This window comes from Solanum dulcamara, chromosome 11 (assembly GCF_947179165.1).
Source record: "Solanum dulcamara chromosome 11, daSolDulc1.2, whole genome shotgun sequence".
NCBI lineage: Eukaryota > Viridiplantae > Streptophyta > Magnoliopsida > Solanales > Solanaceae > Solanum > Solanum dulcamara.
Genome location: NC_077247.1, coordinates 54,415,577 through 54,433,165, shown reverse-complemented (window position 1 = coordinate 54,433,165; position 17,589 = coordinate 54,415,577). Strand labels below are relative to the sequence as shown.

Below are 17,589 nucleotides of genomic sequence, written 5' to 3'. Positions count from 1 at the left end.
TAAAAAACTTAAATTACTTCATTTTGTGCAAATTTTCATTGATTGATTATGATTTAAAAAATTTTAAAACTTTAAAGTAACTATATTTTATATTCGTAATCGAACTGTACATCTATCTATAGTTATTTATTGTCTTTTATTTTGTGTTTTGGCTTGATATAGTTACTTTAAAGTTTTAAAAATTTTTAAATCATAATCAATCAATGAAAATTTGCACAAAATGAAGTAATTTAAGTTTTTTACATTATCAATGGAATAGACTCTTCTTATTAAAAAAATAAATAAGTACCAGAATAAATTTTACAAAAAATAATATATTTTGTATTGACTAGTTTTTTATTTTTTCTACATGTGTTAACTAGTTCAAAAACTAAAAAAATTAAAAAATACTAGAATAAAAATTTCACATTAATGCAATAAACTCTTCTTATTTTTTTTTAATAAATAAGTACTTAGAATAAAAACTTACAAAAAAATATTATATTTTGTATTAACTGTTTTTTTTTTCCGCGTGTATTAACTAGTTCAAAATTCAAAATCTATAAAAAAGACACCACCTGCTCACTTTATAACTCACCACCATCATATTACGGAAGCCATACGCTACCGGATTGCTGATCTTAACTGTTCCGGTGACGATGTCCGATCAAAGCCCTAAATCAATTTTCCCGGTGATCATCTTCTCAAGTAATGCTACTGTTCTTCCCATTATCTTGCTGATTCTTGGCATATTTTAAGGAATTCAAGAAATCTTGGAATTCTTGCATGCATTCTTTTTAAGAAAAAATCAACAACATTAAGCGATTGGTATTCTTAAAAGCATGTGTTAAGGATGTTCAAGAATTATGTTGTAAACCCTAAATCAATTTTCCCGCCGTTCTATCTGCTCTCTACTGATCTTTCCATTATCTTGGTATTCTTCCGTCCATTAAAAAAGAAGGAAGGAAAATTCATGGCGTTTTGAAGTTATATGTTTACTGTCATGGAACATATCAAGAAAATTCAAGAAGTCTTCTAAAAAAAAAATCATGTTGTATGTTAAGGATGTTCAAGAATTTGTTTTTTACTTTTTTAGGGAGATGGGGAGCATTAAGCGAATGTCTGAGGCTATTTGGAGTTCAATTCAGTCAGGGGTAATCTTGTAAGATTTCGCACAGTTTCGATGCTGGTGTCCCCAAGGTGTAATTTACCCTTTCAAAGTTTCAATATTCTTTATCGCACACTCAATTGGACAGACTTTCGTAAACACCCTCACTGGTTAGTTTCTTTTACATGGTCTGGACTTTTTGATTTTTATTGTTTCTTAAAAGTTAAAATTGTGCCATGTACGAGAATGAGGAATTATATTTTTGTTTCTGATTTTGTTATGTTTTGTGGATCAATCATCTCATCATCTGTTAATTTGAATCTATTTGCTTCTTCATTCATCAGGTAACGAAGCATATCGTGTTGAATTTGCTTTCGAAGCCCTTCTCTCTTCTGAGTGTTCTTAGTAGGTTCACCATAATTTTCCTTGCCTGAAAGACATTTATCTTAATTATTTAGATACGCTCTGAAAGCATATAACATGTTAAATCATACTGATAGTATCACGAAATTTTACTGAAATCTGCAATGATAGTTGGTGTTGGAGGAAGGTTGATAGGTGGTGAAAGTGTGCCTAGTACTAACTTGAAGAATTTAGGCATGAATTCTTGAGCTAAAGAGCTAGATTCAATCCCAGGAATTTGCTTCAATGATGATAGAAATGCCGCCGTCTATGGGAAAACTCAGATTAGAACAGAGTACAAACAGGGACTTTTTTGGTCAAATAAATTTGTTAAGACTTATGGACTGACCTAATTGTTTTTTTCTTGAATGTCAATGACTTTGTTATCCCGAACTCATCAATTTTGGGCAAAAGTTGGTCTCTGATCATTTGTAGGGCTAATTAGAGATATTTGTGTCCTTTTACATTGTAGGGCTAATTAGAGATAAAAGTTGGTCTCTGATCATTGTAGGGCAAACGTTGGTCTCTGATCTCATGAACTCATCAATTTTGGGCAAAAGTTGATTGCATGCATTACTCAACTAATAGGCTGTTTGACCATTTGTGTTCATTGGTATCTTTTTACAGATGTTCAGTGGTTACTTTCATCTTCTGTTATGCTTCCGGTTCATCTGGCCCTTCTAACTATGGTTTCGAATGCTTGCTTTACACTAGCAACATCAAAATACTGCAATTTAGATGATATACATGTTTTCCCAGCAAGCTTTGCCCTAAAGGAGAGGCTGTGAGCTCTACTTTTGATTTTTCTTTGTTGGAAATTGTTACTAAAACTTACGGAAGTATCCATTAGGATAGATATAAAACTACTAACTTGGTCTTTGTTCTTGCCATTGTTTACAGGGCAAGTGTTTGCACCTTGGAATTGATGCTTGTAGACAAGATGTTGGTAAAACAGGTAATTCTATATAAGCCTACCTGATAAAAGAGTTGACTGCTGACTGCTAATAAGGAAATTTGTTGGGATTTTTCTTTTTGCAGTCATTGTTTGTGATGTATTTTACAACCAACCAGTTTGAAGGAAGCAAATGCACTCCAAGTACTTCTAGTTTTCTCACAATTCAATCAAATATACTGCTAAAGCTTACTGTCCTGATTGATCTTTTGGTTTGCATATATAATCTGGCAGCCCAAAGAGGGTCTTGCATTCTATGAAGTGTCTCTGCTAAGAATCGCCCTTGTGCATCCCAATGTCTCATACAGTTTTGTTGATATTGATAGGTCCGTCTTTGTTATTCCAGCTAACTTAAGGATATTTCCTTTCTAGTTTCTTAAGATTTTGTTCATTTTCATGGCTTTGCACACGTGCTACTCCTTCTCTGTTGCCGCTATTGTCCAGTGTTTTTGGGATTCATCTGAGTTCCCTTAACAAATTGAATGCAAGGGATGGTTCATTAAAACTCTCAGGATACATCTCAGGTCTTGATGTTTACACAGTGAAAAGTATACAGGCCCAAAATTGATGGATTGGATATGTGACAAGTTATCTTTTCTACACTTTCTTTCCCTAATAACTACTGTTTAATTTGCAGATCCTTCAATATTTTGGTATCCAATTATTTCAGTATATCTTCCTGAACAAAGAAAACTGTAAACTTATCTTTGGTTAGCATTTACTATATTGGATGCTTGTTTTTTACGGTGTTTTTGTTTTCCTTGACCTTTGTAATGCAGATATCAATTCAAGATTTGCTTCCAAAGGACCAATACATAAATTACTTAATAACATAGTGATGAGCAGCGAAGTCGATCTCAGTTATATCCACTGTTTTATTGAACCTAAACTGCCCAAGATCTTTATATGATTTGACTTTGGAGCCTTCAATGACCTCTGTGGAATTTAAGGTGAGATTTTTTGTTGGTATTTATTTTTTAATTGTTTTGGGGTTGGGAAATGAGTGTGAGTCTTTGGATTTATTTTTGTAGAATTGAGTTTGTGTTGGGGCTTTTCTGTGAGAATTAGTTTGAGTTCTCAGTAAAAAATATTTCAAAACACCTAATCATTTTCTGAAACATTAATATGGGTGAAATAAATAGGTTAAAACTGGCTAAACATCATTATTTATTACTAATTGTATTGGAATTCAAAGTATTAAAAAGGACCGAACCCCCTGACCAGCAAGGCCTTGTGTCACAGCTGTTCCTGGAGTCCGTAGAGCAAAATAATCTTTCTGTTGTTATGGGAGAACAATGTAAAACCACGTTTCTAGCTTCTTTTGGTTGCAAAACCAAACTGGCCAATGTTAACAAGGACATTTCGTATATATTTGTTTTACTGATTGGAGTATTGTATTTCTTATTACAATGTGTTTGCTGCTTCTAAGACTGACATTCTTCCAGTTAGAACTTACTTTCCTACTTTCCTGATTTTTGCTTACCCAATCATTCCCAACCTGATGGATTTAGAGTTGCAACGACAAGTTTACCTGAATCCAGTATAGCCAACGCAGAGTACAAATTTACGTGTAAAAATTCATTACTTAGATCCTTAGAAGTTGAATTCATAGAGTTTTAAATCTTGAATTCGGCTCATTAAACTCTAACAATAAACATTTCAAGAGAGCTAAGGGTTTTAGCTACATATTAAACTTTCTCCCAAGTCAAACTTTGGCAATCTATCAAAAAGAATGCAGAAAATATAATACATGTTAATTGCGTGTTCCCCGATAATGCCGAAATGATTAAGTGGATAAGGTACAAGAACATGACAAAAATGAGACTACAGCCGATTAACATGTAAAAAACTTGAGCATGAGTATGAAGCTGCTGCTTTGTTTGATGGGTGAGAATGTAATACAATCAATCGTCTTATGAGAGCCAGTAGTCGTCATCGCTATCTTATTCTTGAATGGCTACACCTTTACCTTTGTTGTTACTTTTGCCAGTAGGTGTAGTAGAATCAGGTGTTGAACCATTCGTCACAGCAGGAGCTGAACTATCCTCTGTCGCCTTGTATGATAATACTCGTCTCTTTTGGGGTTTAGCGGTTCTTTTCTCATAAGTGATTTCATAGTAATAGGAGTCATTGGTAAGCTGAACATCTAATTTTTATCCAAATACATTTTGCACGCTCATCATCGTTCACGGTTACCTCGTCAATACAGATGATGTCAAGAATTAACAACTTGTGCTTAGCTACATATTCCCCCATCCTTTTCCTCCAAGATATTATCCCTCCTTCTCACAAACGGCAGTGACCGGTGAGGCTCTTCAATGAATTCTTATGTTCCTTTGTTTGCTACTTCTGATGACAAGGGGGCACATGCTTTATATGAAAATTGATGCTATCATAAATATTTCTCTCCAAATGAATATTTTTATGACACAACTCTTATTTCTTTTTTCCATGAGATTTACTTCCTTATATGTTTGTTATTCTTATAAGTTGTGTACTCCTAGTTTGAACTTTAGTCTAGTTTCCACTTTCCACCAAATATCTGTTGCTATAGGCATTTGGACCTGCTATGTTAAGGTGGATGACAATGGTAAGTATTAGATTCTTTGACATTGATTTAATGCATTTTGATGTGTAGAAAGTTATGCCCGATTTTATTATTTTACTTCATCACCTGAAGTTGTACCTTCTTTTGAAGGATCTAGTGTCTCATGAGATGGACTGGTGTTGATGGGAAAAAGCTATGGTAATCTTTTTGCAAAATGTTGGACTGACATCATCTTTTTTATTGTATTGATGCTGCTTGTCCATAATTTATTTTGCCTGAAACTATGATGTTCATAACTTGGAATGGGATTGCAGGCATTACTCAACTGATAGGTTGTTTAACTGTTTGTGTTCATTAGTATCTTTTTACAGATATTCTTTTATTTATTATTTTGCAGTTTTACTTGTAATTGGGAAAAGTGGTTTGGCTGTTCACAACGCAAAATATTGATGCTTACATTTTGTTTTTGCTTTTATTGTAATATGTTCATGTACATCGCATTTCTGGTGCTTCATTTTCAATAAAATACTTTCTTTACCTGTATCGCGTCCCCAAAAAAAGGGGGAGGATATATATATGGAGCCAGAGAGAGATGAAATTTATTTTTTGTTGATCACTACTGCATGTAGAAATGTTTTGATTATTTGTTAGATCAGAAGTTGAGTTGGAACATACTTATTGGTGCTTAGCTACTTTTAGTCCAGCTTATGGAGACACTATATGTGCCTGTTCTTTCATATTCTGTTTTGCTTCCTTTTTGTCTGGCCTTTTAACTATGGTTTGGTATGCTTGCTTTACACCAGCTACATCAAAATAGAACCATTCAGATTATATGTACGCTTCCCCAGCAAGATTTGGCTTTGAAGGAGATGCTCTGAGCTTTATTTCTGACGTTTCCTTGTTGGAAATTGTTACTAAAACTCACGGGAGGCCAAATGGATATCGTAAGGTTTTGAAGGTAAAGTTCTTTCAAGTTTTAGTTGGTAGTATCCATTAGGATAGGTATAAAACTACTAACTTGGTCTTTGTTCTTGGAATTGATGATTGTAGACAAAATGTTGGTACAACAGGTAATCCTGTATAAGCCCTACCTACCTGATACATGAGTTGATGTTGTTTGCTTATAAGAAAATTTCTTGGGATTTTCTCTTTACAGTCATTGTTCGTGATGTATTTTACAACCAACCAGTTCGAAGGAAGCAAATACACTCCCAAGTACTTCTAGTTTTCTCAAAATTCAAACAAATAAATAATTTTGATTTACATACCTCTTAAGCTGTATTCTTTCCTGATTGATCTTTTGGTTTGCATATATAATATGGAAGCCCAAAGAGGGTCTTGCATTCTCTGAAAGAGTCTCTGCTAAGAATACTCCTTGTGCATCCCAGTGGCTCCTTCAAAATTGTTGATTTTGAAAGGTCCGTCTTTGTTACACCAGCTAACTTAAAGATATTTCCTGTATGGTTTCTTAGATTTTGTTCATTTGCATGCAGTGTGGATTACCAGCTTTGAACATGTGCTTCTCCTTCTCTATTGCCTCTATTGTCTAGTGGGTTTGGGATTCATCCTTAACAATTTGAATGGAAGCGATGGTTCATTGAAGCTCTCAGGATACATCTCAGGTCCTGATGTTTACACAGGCCCAAATTGATGGGTATACAGGTCCTCATGTTTACACAGTGGAGGTATACAAGCCCAAATTGATGGGTAAGAGATGTGATCAAGTTATCTATTCTACTCTTTGTTTCCCTAACAACCACTGTTTATTTGTAGGTCCTTCAATAGTTCTGTATTCACTTATTTCAGTTTATTTTCCTAAACAATGCAGTGTTATCAAATGCGAAAAGCGCAAAAAAGTTCTAAGGTTCATTGGGGCTTTAAGCGCAGAGCACAAATAAAGTGTGGGCTTTAATGAAAAAAGGTGCAAAGGGAGAAAAATATACAAATATATATGTTTAGTCCAAGACCAATAATTATAAACATTAATGACAAATATATGACCAAGAAATTGAAAAAAAAGAATGATAAAGTGAAATATCAATTGTTTAGTGTCACTTCTTGAAAAGAGGCTCATTGGCAAGGAAAAGTTTGCCTTAGAACCTTGATGACCACACTGAAGCGCATATAAAGCGAGGCGAAGCGTTTAACATGTTTTGAGCCTCGCTTCAGGGCTTAAGCGTGCTTACAGCGCGCCTTTGACAACATTGGAACAAAGAAAATGGAAAACTAATCTTTGGTTAGCATTTACTATATTGGATGCTTCTTTTCTACGGTGTTTCTGTTTTCCTTGACCTTCGTAATGCAGATATCAATTCAAGATTTATTTCCAAAAGACCAATACATAAATTACTTAATAACATAACGATGAGCAGCGAAGTCGATCTCAGATATATCCACTGTTTTGTTGAACCTAAACTGCCCAAGATATTTACATATTGACTCTGGAGCCTTCAATGACCTCTTTGGAGTTTAAAGTGAGATTTTTTTGTTGGTATTTATTATTTAATTGTTTTGGGGTTGGGAAATGAGTGTGAGTCTTTGGATTTATTTTTGTAGAATTGAGCTTGTGTTAGGTCTTTTTTGTGAGAAATGGTTTGGATTGTTTTGTGTAAAAAATATTTCAAAACACCTAGGTATTATTGAATGGAAGTTCCACTCGCACAACTCTAAAAAAATTAAGTAGTTTAATTAAAAGAAGTTGTGATTTGTAGTATATGAATGAAGACACTCAATTGGACAGACTTTCGTAAACACTCTCACTGGTTAGTTTCTTTTACATGGTCTAGACTTTTTGATTTCTATTGTTTCTTAAAAGTTGAAAATTGTGCCATGTAAGAGAATGGGGAATTATATTTTTATTTCTGATTTTGTTAATGGTTTGAGGATCAATAGAGGTGGACTGCTGAGAATACGGCAAGTTGTGCTTTTATGCAATTTTCATCACTTTAGACTAGTTGCACAAAAGGCAGTGATCGTTGAGGCTCTTCAATGAATTCTTATGTTCCTTTGTTTGCTACCTCTGATGACGAGGGCATATGCTTTATATGAAAATTGATATACCTTTTCTCCTCTTAGTATGATGCTCCATTCTAGTATCATAAATACATTTTTTTCCAAATGAATATTCTGATATCGCAACTCTATTTCTTTTTTCCATGAGACTTACTTCCTCATATGACTGTTCTTTTTATGTTTGTTATCTTATATGTAGTGTACTCCTAGTTTGACCTTAACCCAGTTTCCACCAGGTATATGAGCAATAGGCAGTGGGACCTGCTATGTTAAGGTGGATGACTATGGTAAGTATTAGTTTCTTTGACATTGATCTAATGCATTTTAATGTGCAAAAAGTTCTGCTCAGTTTATTATTTTACTTCATCATCTGAAGTTGTACTTTCTTTTGTGTTTCATGAGATGTACTGGTGCTGATGGAAGAAATATATGGTAATCTTTTTGCAAAGTGTTGTACTGAAGTTGAGCTGGAACATACACATTTGCGCATAGGACTTTTAGCCCAAGACAGTATATGCGCCTGTTTCTTTCACTTCTCTTCTGTTTCCTTTTTGTCTGGCCATTCTAACTATGGTGTCGTATGCTTCCTTTACACCAGCGGAGAGAGAGAAGGACCGATTGTAAATGATGCTGGTCTTTTGCTAAGGCTTCCTGCCAGCAGGTCTAACCTGTATGAGATACAATCTACATTTTAGAGGAACTAGCTTCATTTGAAAATTAACGTTCTAACAGTTTTAAGAAATAGTAGAAATTATTAATTAGAATGAGGGGATTAAGGAAAAGCTTGAATAGGCTCTGAGGAAGTGACAAAATTTTCTTATTTTTCTTTGATGAGTGGAGGAAGTGGGAGCACATGCAATCAGAGGAGTCCGCGTTTGGTTCCTTTTAGTTTTCGACTGCATACTATGGACTGGATCAAACTTGAAAACTGTTGCACTTCTTAGGATTACTGAATTTTCTTTCAACTGATTACATAGTCTGATTATGTAGACATTTTGCTATGAATTGGAAAGAAAGCTATTGACTTCAATGCTATGCTATTTATTAGAAATGCTTTTCATTACCAGCTCAGAGTTTCCACTTTGTTTGACTTATCACCACAAAGAAAAAAAAGGGTGGGTGGGGTGGGTGGGGGATAGATGTGGTTCTTGTTTGTCTATTAGAACATGTCACTTGTTCATTTTTTGTTCCATGTTTAATGTGCAATCAAATTGCTAGAAATGATGTGCAGAATTATATCCCTTTGTTGGCTCAATTGATACTGATTGTCTTTATTTGATAAAGTTATTTTGCTGTGTTTTTCTAGAAATCTTATGGTGACTGGTTTGTTCTTAATGTTACTTGTAGGATTGCCCCTTCCTTCTCTTTATTGAGGACACTGTCGCGAATCTCTAGACTAGAAGTAACTTTGTTGGTGAGAGCAATTGTACTCAACATTTTTATGCAATTGTAAAAAAAAAAACTTTATTTATGGTCTTGTAGTCTTGTTACTTTTTTCCCCAATCTTTCAGGTTAGTTCCCATGGATTATCTTTATCTTAATTTTATCCATTTTCTCCATTCTTGATTTAGTGTTCTTGCTCATGGTTTTTTTTGAGCTGTTTGGCGAAAAATCCATTTCTATAACTTTGTTTCAGAGCCAGCTGGGGACTTGATGGCCATGAAAAAAGTCTTACTGTATATGTATTAAAGCTGAAGCAATTAACTCTTGATTATAAACAAAAACAATTTGGATAAATCTTGATGTGTCGTAGTTATGGAAAATTACTTTGGAGTTGTCAAGGACGATGATCAGCATCATCAGATGGAACTGCCAGCTGGATTTCGATATCAATTTCTTTGCTATTGCTGTTGGTGCTGTAGATTTGAACAAAACTGAACCTTGGGACCTCCAATGTTGAGCCTTTTCATTTATTTGTTGGAAATGGTTACTAAAACTCACTGGAGGCCAAATGAATATCGTAAGGTTTTGAAGGTAAAGTTCTTTTGAGATTCAATTGGTAGTATTCATTAGTCTAGGTATAAAACTACTAACTTGGTATTTGTTCTTGTCATTGTTTACAGGACGACAAGTGTTTGTACCTTGGATTGATGATTGTAGACAAGAGGTTGGTACAACATGTAATTCTGTATAAGCCTACTTGACACATGAATTGACTGATGTTTGCCAATAAGGAAATTTGTTGGGATTTTTCTTTTTGCATTCATTGTTTGTGATGTATTTTACAACCAACCCGTTCGAAGGAAGCGAATGCATTCCAAGTACTTCTATTTTTCTCACAATTCAAACAAATGAAAAATATTGATTTACGTAGTTTACTTCTAAATCTGTGCTCTGTCTTGTTTGATCATTTGGTTTGCGTATATAATCTGGAAGCCCAAAGAGGGTATCACATTCTCTGAAAGAGCCTCTACTAAGAATTGCCCTTGTGCATCTCAGTGTCTCCTTCAAAATTGTTGATATTGAAAGGTTTGTCTCTGTTATACCAGCTAACTTAGGATATTTCCTGTCTGGATTCTTAGATTTTGTTCATTTGCATGCAGTGAGTATGACCTACTTTTCACACGTGCTTCTCCTTCCCCATTACCGCTATTTTCTAGTGGGTTTGGGATTCATCTGAGTTTCCTTAATAATTTGAATGCAATCGATGGTTCATTCAAGCTCAGCAGATACATCTTAGGTTGTGATGCTTACACAGTGAAGGTATACAGGCCCAAATTGATGGATAATCTATGTGATAAGTTATCTTTTCTGCACCTTGTTTCTCTAAAAACCATTGTTTAATTTGCAGGTCCTTCAATAGTTCTGTATCCACTTATGTCAGTATATTTTCCTGAACAAAGAAAACGGAAACCTAATCTTTGGTTAGCATTTAATATATCGAATTCTTGTTTTTCACGGTGTTTTTGTTTTCCCTTGACCTTCATAATGGAGATACCAATTCAAGATTTGCTTCCAAAGGACCAATACATAAATTACTTAACAACATAACGATGAGTTTTGACAGTCTTCTGACATTGACCAGCGAAGTAGATCTCTGATATATCCACTGTTTTTGTTGAACCTATACTGCCCAAGATCTTTATATGATTTAACTTTGGAGCCTTCAAAGGCCTATATGGAATTTAAGGTGAGATTTTTTGTTGGCATTTATTTTTTTAATTGTTTATGGGTTGGGAAACGAGTGTGGGTCTTTGGATTTACTTTTGTAGAATTCAGTTTGTGTTAGGGCTTGTTTCGTGAGAATTAGTTTTGGTTATTTTCTGAAAAAATAATTCACATCTCTTATTAATGGGTGAGGGACTAACTTTTTACTAACACCTAGCATAATCTAATATTGGATGCCAGTCAAGTACAAAGTGGGGAAGCCACCTTAGTTTGCTTATAGTAAGAAACTGAATATCACTGGAAGATCTGGATAGAGTAGTGAAGCTTTACCAGGAAAGTGAATGTTGCTGTCAGAAAAATGACCAGAAAGAGATGCAAGTACATGAATAATCACCGGTAAGAGGCTCAATGTTGTGGGAACGATCCTCAGAAAGAGGCGCGACACGACTGTCTGAAAATAGTCATGACTCTGTCAGAAAGTTATATTAAAGAGGCGTGACTCTATTAGAACGGCTTTTGGAGATCGGCATGACATCGCTGGAACTGTCATTGGAAAGAGGTCTTCTTGACCAGTTGCCAAAAAGAGGCTTGTTCACTCCGTAACAACCACCGGAGAGAGATAAGATACTGAAGAGAGAAAGGCTGATTGTAAATGGTGCCAGCCTTTGGCTAAGGCTGCCTGTCAGCAGGTCTAACCTGTGGGGAAGTGCTTCCGAATAGCATGATCCTGGGTTTGGATTCCTCTGTCAGATTGAAAGTTCAAGTCGGTCAATTGATCGATCTCTTGCTCATTGTACAGTTGGTGTAAACTGGAAATCGAGAAGCTCTGTGCAGCCCTTTCATCCAATGCCAGGTAAATTATCCTTTAGTGCTTGTTTGTATTAATAATCAACGATTTCAGAAAATGTGTGCAACTAGTTAATGTTATTTTCCACCGTGCAGAAACTAGAGCTGTATGGAGACTGCAGCATTCTGCAAAAGCTATTTGCTCAGAGCTGCCACAGCAGTCGTCCCATCAGTGTTAAATAGACCACCATAACTACATCATTATCTCTATCTTCTCCATCACTTCTGTCTTTTTGCATATACAATGCTAAAGGAAATGTAGGAATGTGTATATCTCTTTGTCAATGGATTATGCCATATTTATTTTTCACATTCTTGTTCTTCAGACCTTCCGTCTCCTGTTCGTTTTCAAAAGAAGTGTAGAGATCTGGGTTTAGAATTCTTCCGGATTTTTTCCGTGTTTGTTAATTTCATTTTAGATTGTTGTGGGTTTAGCTTGATAGTGATACAGATTTGGGGTTTAGGCCTAATTAGAAGGAAGAAACATTTGAGTATAATGTTACGGTGCTTAATAAAGTTTGATTATTTTTTCGATTTCCTTTGTTATTGGTTGTTGTGGGTCAATTAATTTCAAGCTAAGGGTATATTGGATAGCATGCATCCAGCCCTTTCTGTCGTCATCTTTCATGGCCTTTTCTATTGCTGTACTTTTCTCCGCTAAATAATTTCTTTTCTTTGCTCGATTGAATTTTCATTGATTTCTCATGACTTTCCTGTTTCTACAGGCATCCTCTTGCCCAAAAGGTAAGCTTTTCTTCTATATATATGTATTTGCGTCTCTTTGTATGTGTTTCAGTTTTGGATTTTTTTTCTCTTGTTTTCCATGTGTTAAATGCTTGACGTGTTGTATTTCTGCATTTATTTTTTGCTTGGAGCTGTCTTGGAGTACTCATGTAGTTGTTGAGATTGTGGAGAGTGAAAATCACTTTTAGGGAATTTTCTCCAAATTTGAGGTAAACTATCAACCAGTACTCTGTTCTTTTGTGTTTGATGGGTTATGTTTGATTATACGTTCAAATTAAGCCAAGCTTTGCTCGGTTGATTGACTTGTGATGAGGAACATGCGAAACTTAAAACATTCAATTGGCTAGGTTGATAACAAATTATTTGGAGCTGAACTAGGATAACCAAATTTTCTAAGAGAGAATGTGAATATATAAAAATGACAAAAGTAGTTGAAAATTGTTACATGCATGGTTTTAACTTTTAGGGATGAGTTGTATTTGGTCAAATTATATATATAAAGGTAGATGTATATTTGTATCCTGGTTAGGAAGAGTTAAAGAGAAGAAGGCCTAAACAACCTTTTTCTCCCCCACCCCACCTAGTTAATTCTTTAAAGTTCGTTTTTATCTCACACAAATAAACTCTATTTATGACCCTTCAGGGTGGCTCTTGGGACTTCCATGTTGGAAGTCTCAAGTTCGAAACAATTTGCCAGCGAAAGCAAGGGGTTTGCCTTCTGGGTCGAGCTCGTCGTATACAAATATCGGAGGTGCAATAGAAAGCACCGAAGAAGAATCAAGAGTCTGAAATCCTACACTTGGCCCTTGAACTGGCGGTGTAGCACCAACTATAATAGGAGAGCCTGAAGTACCTGGAAGGACACCTGTTGCCCCCATCACTCTGTCTGTCTCCCCATTGGACCTCTCTGTGTGGTTTGCGAGCTATTGCATAGTAGCTAGGTTTACCCTGTGCGCACCCAAAGGATAGCGGATGCGGGTTTTCCTTGTCATTAAAAAAAAAATTATTTATGGTCGTGTAGTCTTGTTACTTTTTTTCCCAATCTTTCAGGTTAGTTCCCATGGATTCTCTTTATCCTAATTTTATCCATCTTCTCCATTCTTGATTTAGTGTTCTTGCTCATGGTTTTTTTTGAGCGGTTTGGCGAAAAATCCATTTCTATAACTTTGTTTCAGAGCCAGCTGGGGACTTGATGGCCATGAAAAAAGTCTTACTGTATATGTATTAAAGCTGAAGCAATTAACTCTTGATTTTAAACAAAAACAATTTGGATAAATCTTGAGGTGTCGTAGTTATGGAAAATTACTTTGGAGTTGTCAAGGACGATGATCAGCGTCATCAGATGGAACTGCCAGCTGGATTTCGATATCAATTTCTTTGCTATTGTTGTTGGTGCTGTAGATTTGAACAAAATTTAACCTTGGGACCTCCAATGTTGAGCCTTTTCATTTATTTGTTGGAAATTGTTACTAAAACTCACTGGAGGCCAAATGAATATCGTAAGGTTTTGAAGGTAAAGTTCTTTTGAGATTCAGTTGGTAGTATTCATTAGTCTAGGTATAAAACTACTAACTTGGTGTTTGTTCTTGTCATTGTTTACAAGACGGCAAGTGTTTGTACCTTGGATTGATGATTGTAGACAAGAGGTTGATACAACATGTAATTATGTATAAGCCTACTTGACACATGAGTTGACTGTTGTTTGCCAATAAGGAAATTTGTTGGGATTTTTCTTTTTGCATTCATTATTTGTGATGTATTTTACAACCAACCCGTTCGAAGGAAGCGAATGCATTCCAAGTACTTCTATTTTTCTCACAATTCAAACAAATGAAAAATATTGATTAGAGTAGTTTACTTCTAAATCTGTGCTCTGTCTTGTTTGATCTTTTGGTTTGCGTATATAATCTGGAAGCCCAAAGAGGGTATCACATTCTCTGAAAGAGCCTCTGCTAAGAATCGCCCTTGTGCATCCCAGTGTCTCCTTCAAAATTGTTGATATTGAAAGGTTTGTCTCTGTTATACCAGCTAACTTAGGATATTTCCTGTCTGGATTCTTAGATTTTGTTCATTTGCATGCAGTGAGTATGACCTACTTTGCACACATACTTCTCCTTCCCCATTGCCGCTATTGTCCAGTGGGTTTGGGATTCATCTGAGTTCCCTTAATAATTTGAATGCAATCGATGGTTCATTCAATCTCACCAGATACATCTTAGGTTGTGATGTTTACACAGTGAAGGTATACAGGCCCAAATTGATGGATAATATATGTGATAAGTTATCTTTTCTGCACCTTGTTTCTCTAAAAAACATTGTTTAATTTGCAGGTCCTTCAATAGATTTGTATCCACTTATGCCGGTATATTTTCCTGAACAAAGAAAACGGAAACCTAATCTTTGGTGAGCATTTACTATATCGGATTCTTTTTTTTCATGGTGTTTTTGTTTTTCCTTGACCTTCATAATGGAGATACCAATTCAAGATTTGCTTCCAAAGGACCAATACATAAATTACTTAATAACATAACGATGAGTTTTGACAGTCTTCTGACATTGACCAGCGAAGTAGATCTCTGATATATCCGCTGTTTTTGTTGCACCTATACTGCCCAAGATCTTTATATGAACCTATAGCCACCTTAGTTTGCTTATAGTAAGAAACTGAATATCACTGGAAGATCTGGCTAGAGTAGTGAAGCTTACCCGGAAAGTGAATGTTGCTGTCAGAAAAATGACCAGAAAGAGATGCAAGTACATGAATAATCACCTGTAAGAGGCTCAAAGTTGTTAGAACGATCCTCAGAAAGAGGTGCGACACGACCTGACAATCATCTGAAAATATTCATGACTCTGTCAGAAAGTTATAGGAAAGAGGCGTGACTCTATTAGAATGGTTATTGGAGAGAGGCATGACATCGCTAGAACTGTCATTGGAAAGAGGTCTTCTTGACCAGTTGGCAAAAAGAGGCATGTTCACTCCGTAACAACCACCGGAGAGAGATAAGATACTAAAGAGAGAAGGGCCGATTGTAAATGGTGCCAGCCTTTGGCTAAGGCTGCCTGTCAATAGGTCTAACCTGTATGAGATACAATCCACATCTTAGAGGAACTAGCTTCATTGGAACACCTTTACCACAACTCTAACGTTCTAACAGTTTTAATAAATACTAGAAATTTATTAATTAGAATGAGGGGATTAAGGAAAAGCAAGAATAGGCTCTGAGGAAGTGACAAAATTTTCTTATTTTTGTTTGATGAGTGGAGGTAGTGGGAGCACATGTAATCAGAGGACTGCGTTTGGTTCCTCTTAGTTTTCGACTGCAGACCATGGACTAGATCAAACTTGAGAGCCATTGCACTTTTTAGGATTACTGAATTTTCTTTTAACTGATTACATTGTCTGATTATGTAGACATTTTGCTATGAACCGGAAAGGAAGCTATTGACTTCAATGGCAGGCTATTTGTTAGAAAGGCTGCTCATTAGCAGCTCAGAATTTCCACTTTGTTTGACTTATCACCACAAAGAGAAAAAAAATGGTAGGTGGGGTGGGTGAGGGGTAGGTGGGGTTCTTATTTGTCTATTAGAACATGCCACTTGTTCATTTTTTTTCCATGTTTAATCTGCAATCAAATTGCCAGAAATGATGTGCAGTCCCTTTGTTGGCTCCATTGATACTGATTGTCTTAATCTGATAAAGTTATTTTATTGTGTTTTTCAAGCATCTCTTATGGTGACTGGTTGGTTCTTAATGTTACTTGTAGGTTCCGGCCCTTCCTCCTCTTTATTGAGGATACTATCGCGAATCTCTGTACTGAAAGTAACTCTATCGATGAGAGCAATTGTACTCAACATTACTTAGGATTCATTCTTTTTGATGTTATTTGTATATGTGGCTTTGTCCACTTCACATTCCCTTCCCTGTAGGCTGTAGCCACCCACCTGCCTCCCTAAAAGAGGGAGGAGGGGGGGGGGGGGTAGAGGAAAACAAATTGTGGAAGGTTGGTTAATGGAAGACAGAGTTACTTATGCATCAGATGGTGCAAAGCATTTCACTGGTATGCCATCGTGTAGTTTTATCACTTTCTTTTCTCTTAAGCTACTTTTGGAAAACATTGATAAGAATATAGTTGTTGAAGTATCCTCCTCATCTATTACTATCGCATTCCTTGCTTCTCTTTTCAGATATACCTGTGAATTATGAGTTCCGGAAAAAGAGGTACAGGGGCAAGAGTTGCAAAGCGACACTTGAACTTCCTTCCCCGAAGCCAAGAAAACTAAGTGGAGAGTGCACTATCAGGAGAGAGACTTGATCTTCACAGAATATTCTGTGGGTAAGTGCTTCTGAAAAGCATGATACCAAGTCCAGATTTCTCTGTCAGATCGAAAGTTCAAGTCGGTAAACATTCCCTGCATGTCTAATACTTTAACTAAATAATGTCTTACTTTTTTGTGTTGAAATTTTGTGATATTTCTGAAGAAATGGAGAGTGATATAGGGTGCTTTATCTTTTGTTCCATCACTATGTGACTGTCTGGTGGAGTATATTCTTATGTAGAAACTGAGGTCCGTGTCAAAATAAATGTGCGTCCCTTTTTACATAGTCAAGGATTATGATCTTTTGTTTGATTCTAGCTTTTATCTTCGTTGAGCATTACACTCATTGTCATGTTCTACACATGTTGCAGATGAGCGAATTCTTTTGGTAGAACTGCATGAAATGGTAATGATTAACTAAAAACTCATTGATGTGTCATTTCAATGTGGAGTCTGTAACTTAGTGAATTATCCGGTCCTATTTGGACAAAAGAGGACAACAACCTATCTTGATTCCGGGAAAGAATTGGTACGTTTATGGTCATCTAATGTGAAATAGATTTGCCTTGT

General features: G+C 35.8%; 1 protein-coding gene across 3 annotated transcripts; it reads left to right on the top strand.

The window, feature by feature from the left end:
• Positions 1-525: 525 nt before the first annotated feature.
• LOC129872991 (uncharacterized) lies at positions 526-9,108 on the top strand. Of its 3 annotated transcripts, XM_055947967.1 has the most exons (9): positions 526-687; positions 2,117-2,273; positions 2,390-2,444; positions 6,146-6,204; positions 6,315-6,407; positions 6,483-6,696; positions 6,818-6,910; positions 8,238-8,288; positions 8,404-9,108. In XM_055947967.1, the coding sequence occupies exons 1-6, from the start codon at positions 639-641 to the stop codon at positions 6,499-6,501; spliced, it is 432 nt and encodes a 143-aa protein (XP_055803942.1). In that variant the 5' UTR covers positions 526-638; the 3' UTR covers positions 6,502-6,696; positions 6,818-6,910; positions 8,238-8,288; positions 8,404-9,108. The 3 variants fall into 3 exon arrangements, with proteins under 3 accessions (XP_055803942.1, XP_055803941.1, XP_055803943.1); XM_055947966.1 differs by lacking the exon at positions 6,818-6,910; XM_055947968.1 differs by lacking the exons at positions 6,146-6,204; positions 6,315-6,407; positions 6,483-6,696; ... (1 more) ...; positions 8,238-8,288; positions 8,404-9,108 and adding exons at positions 2,528-2,585; positions 2,676-2,923.
• The last annotated feature ends 8,481 nt before the right edge of the window (positions 9,109-17,589 follow it).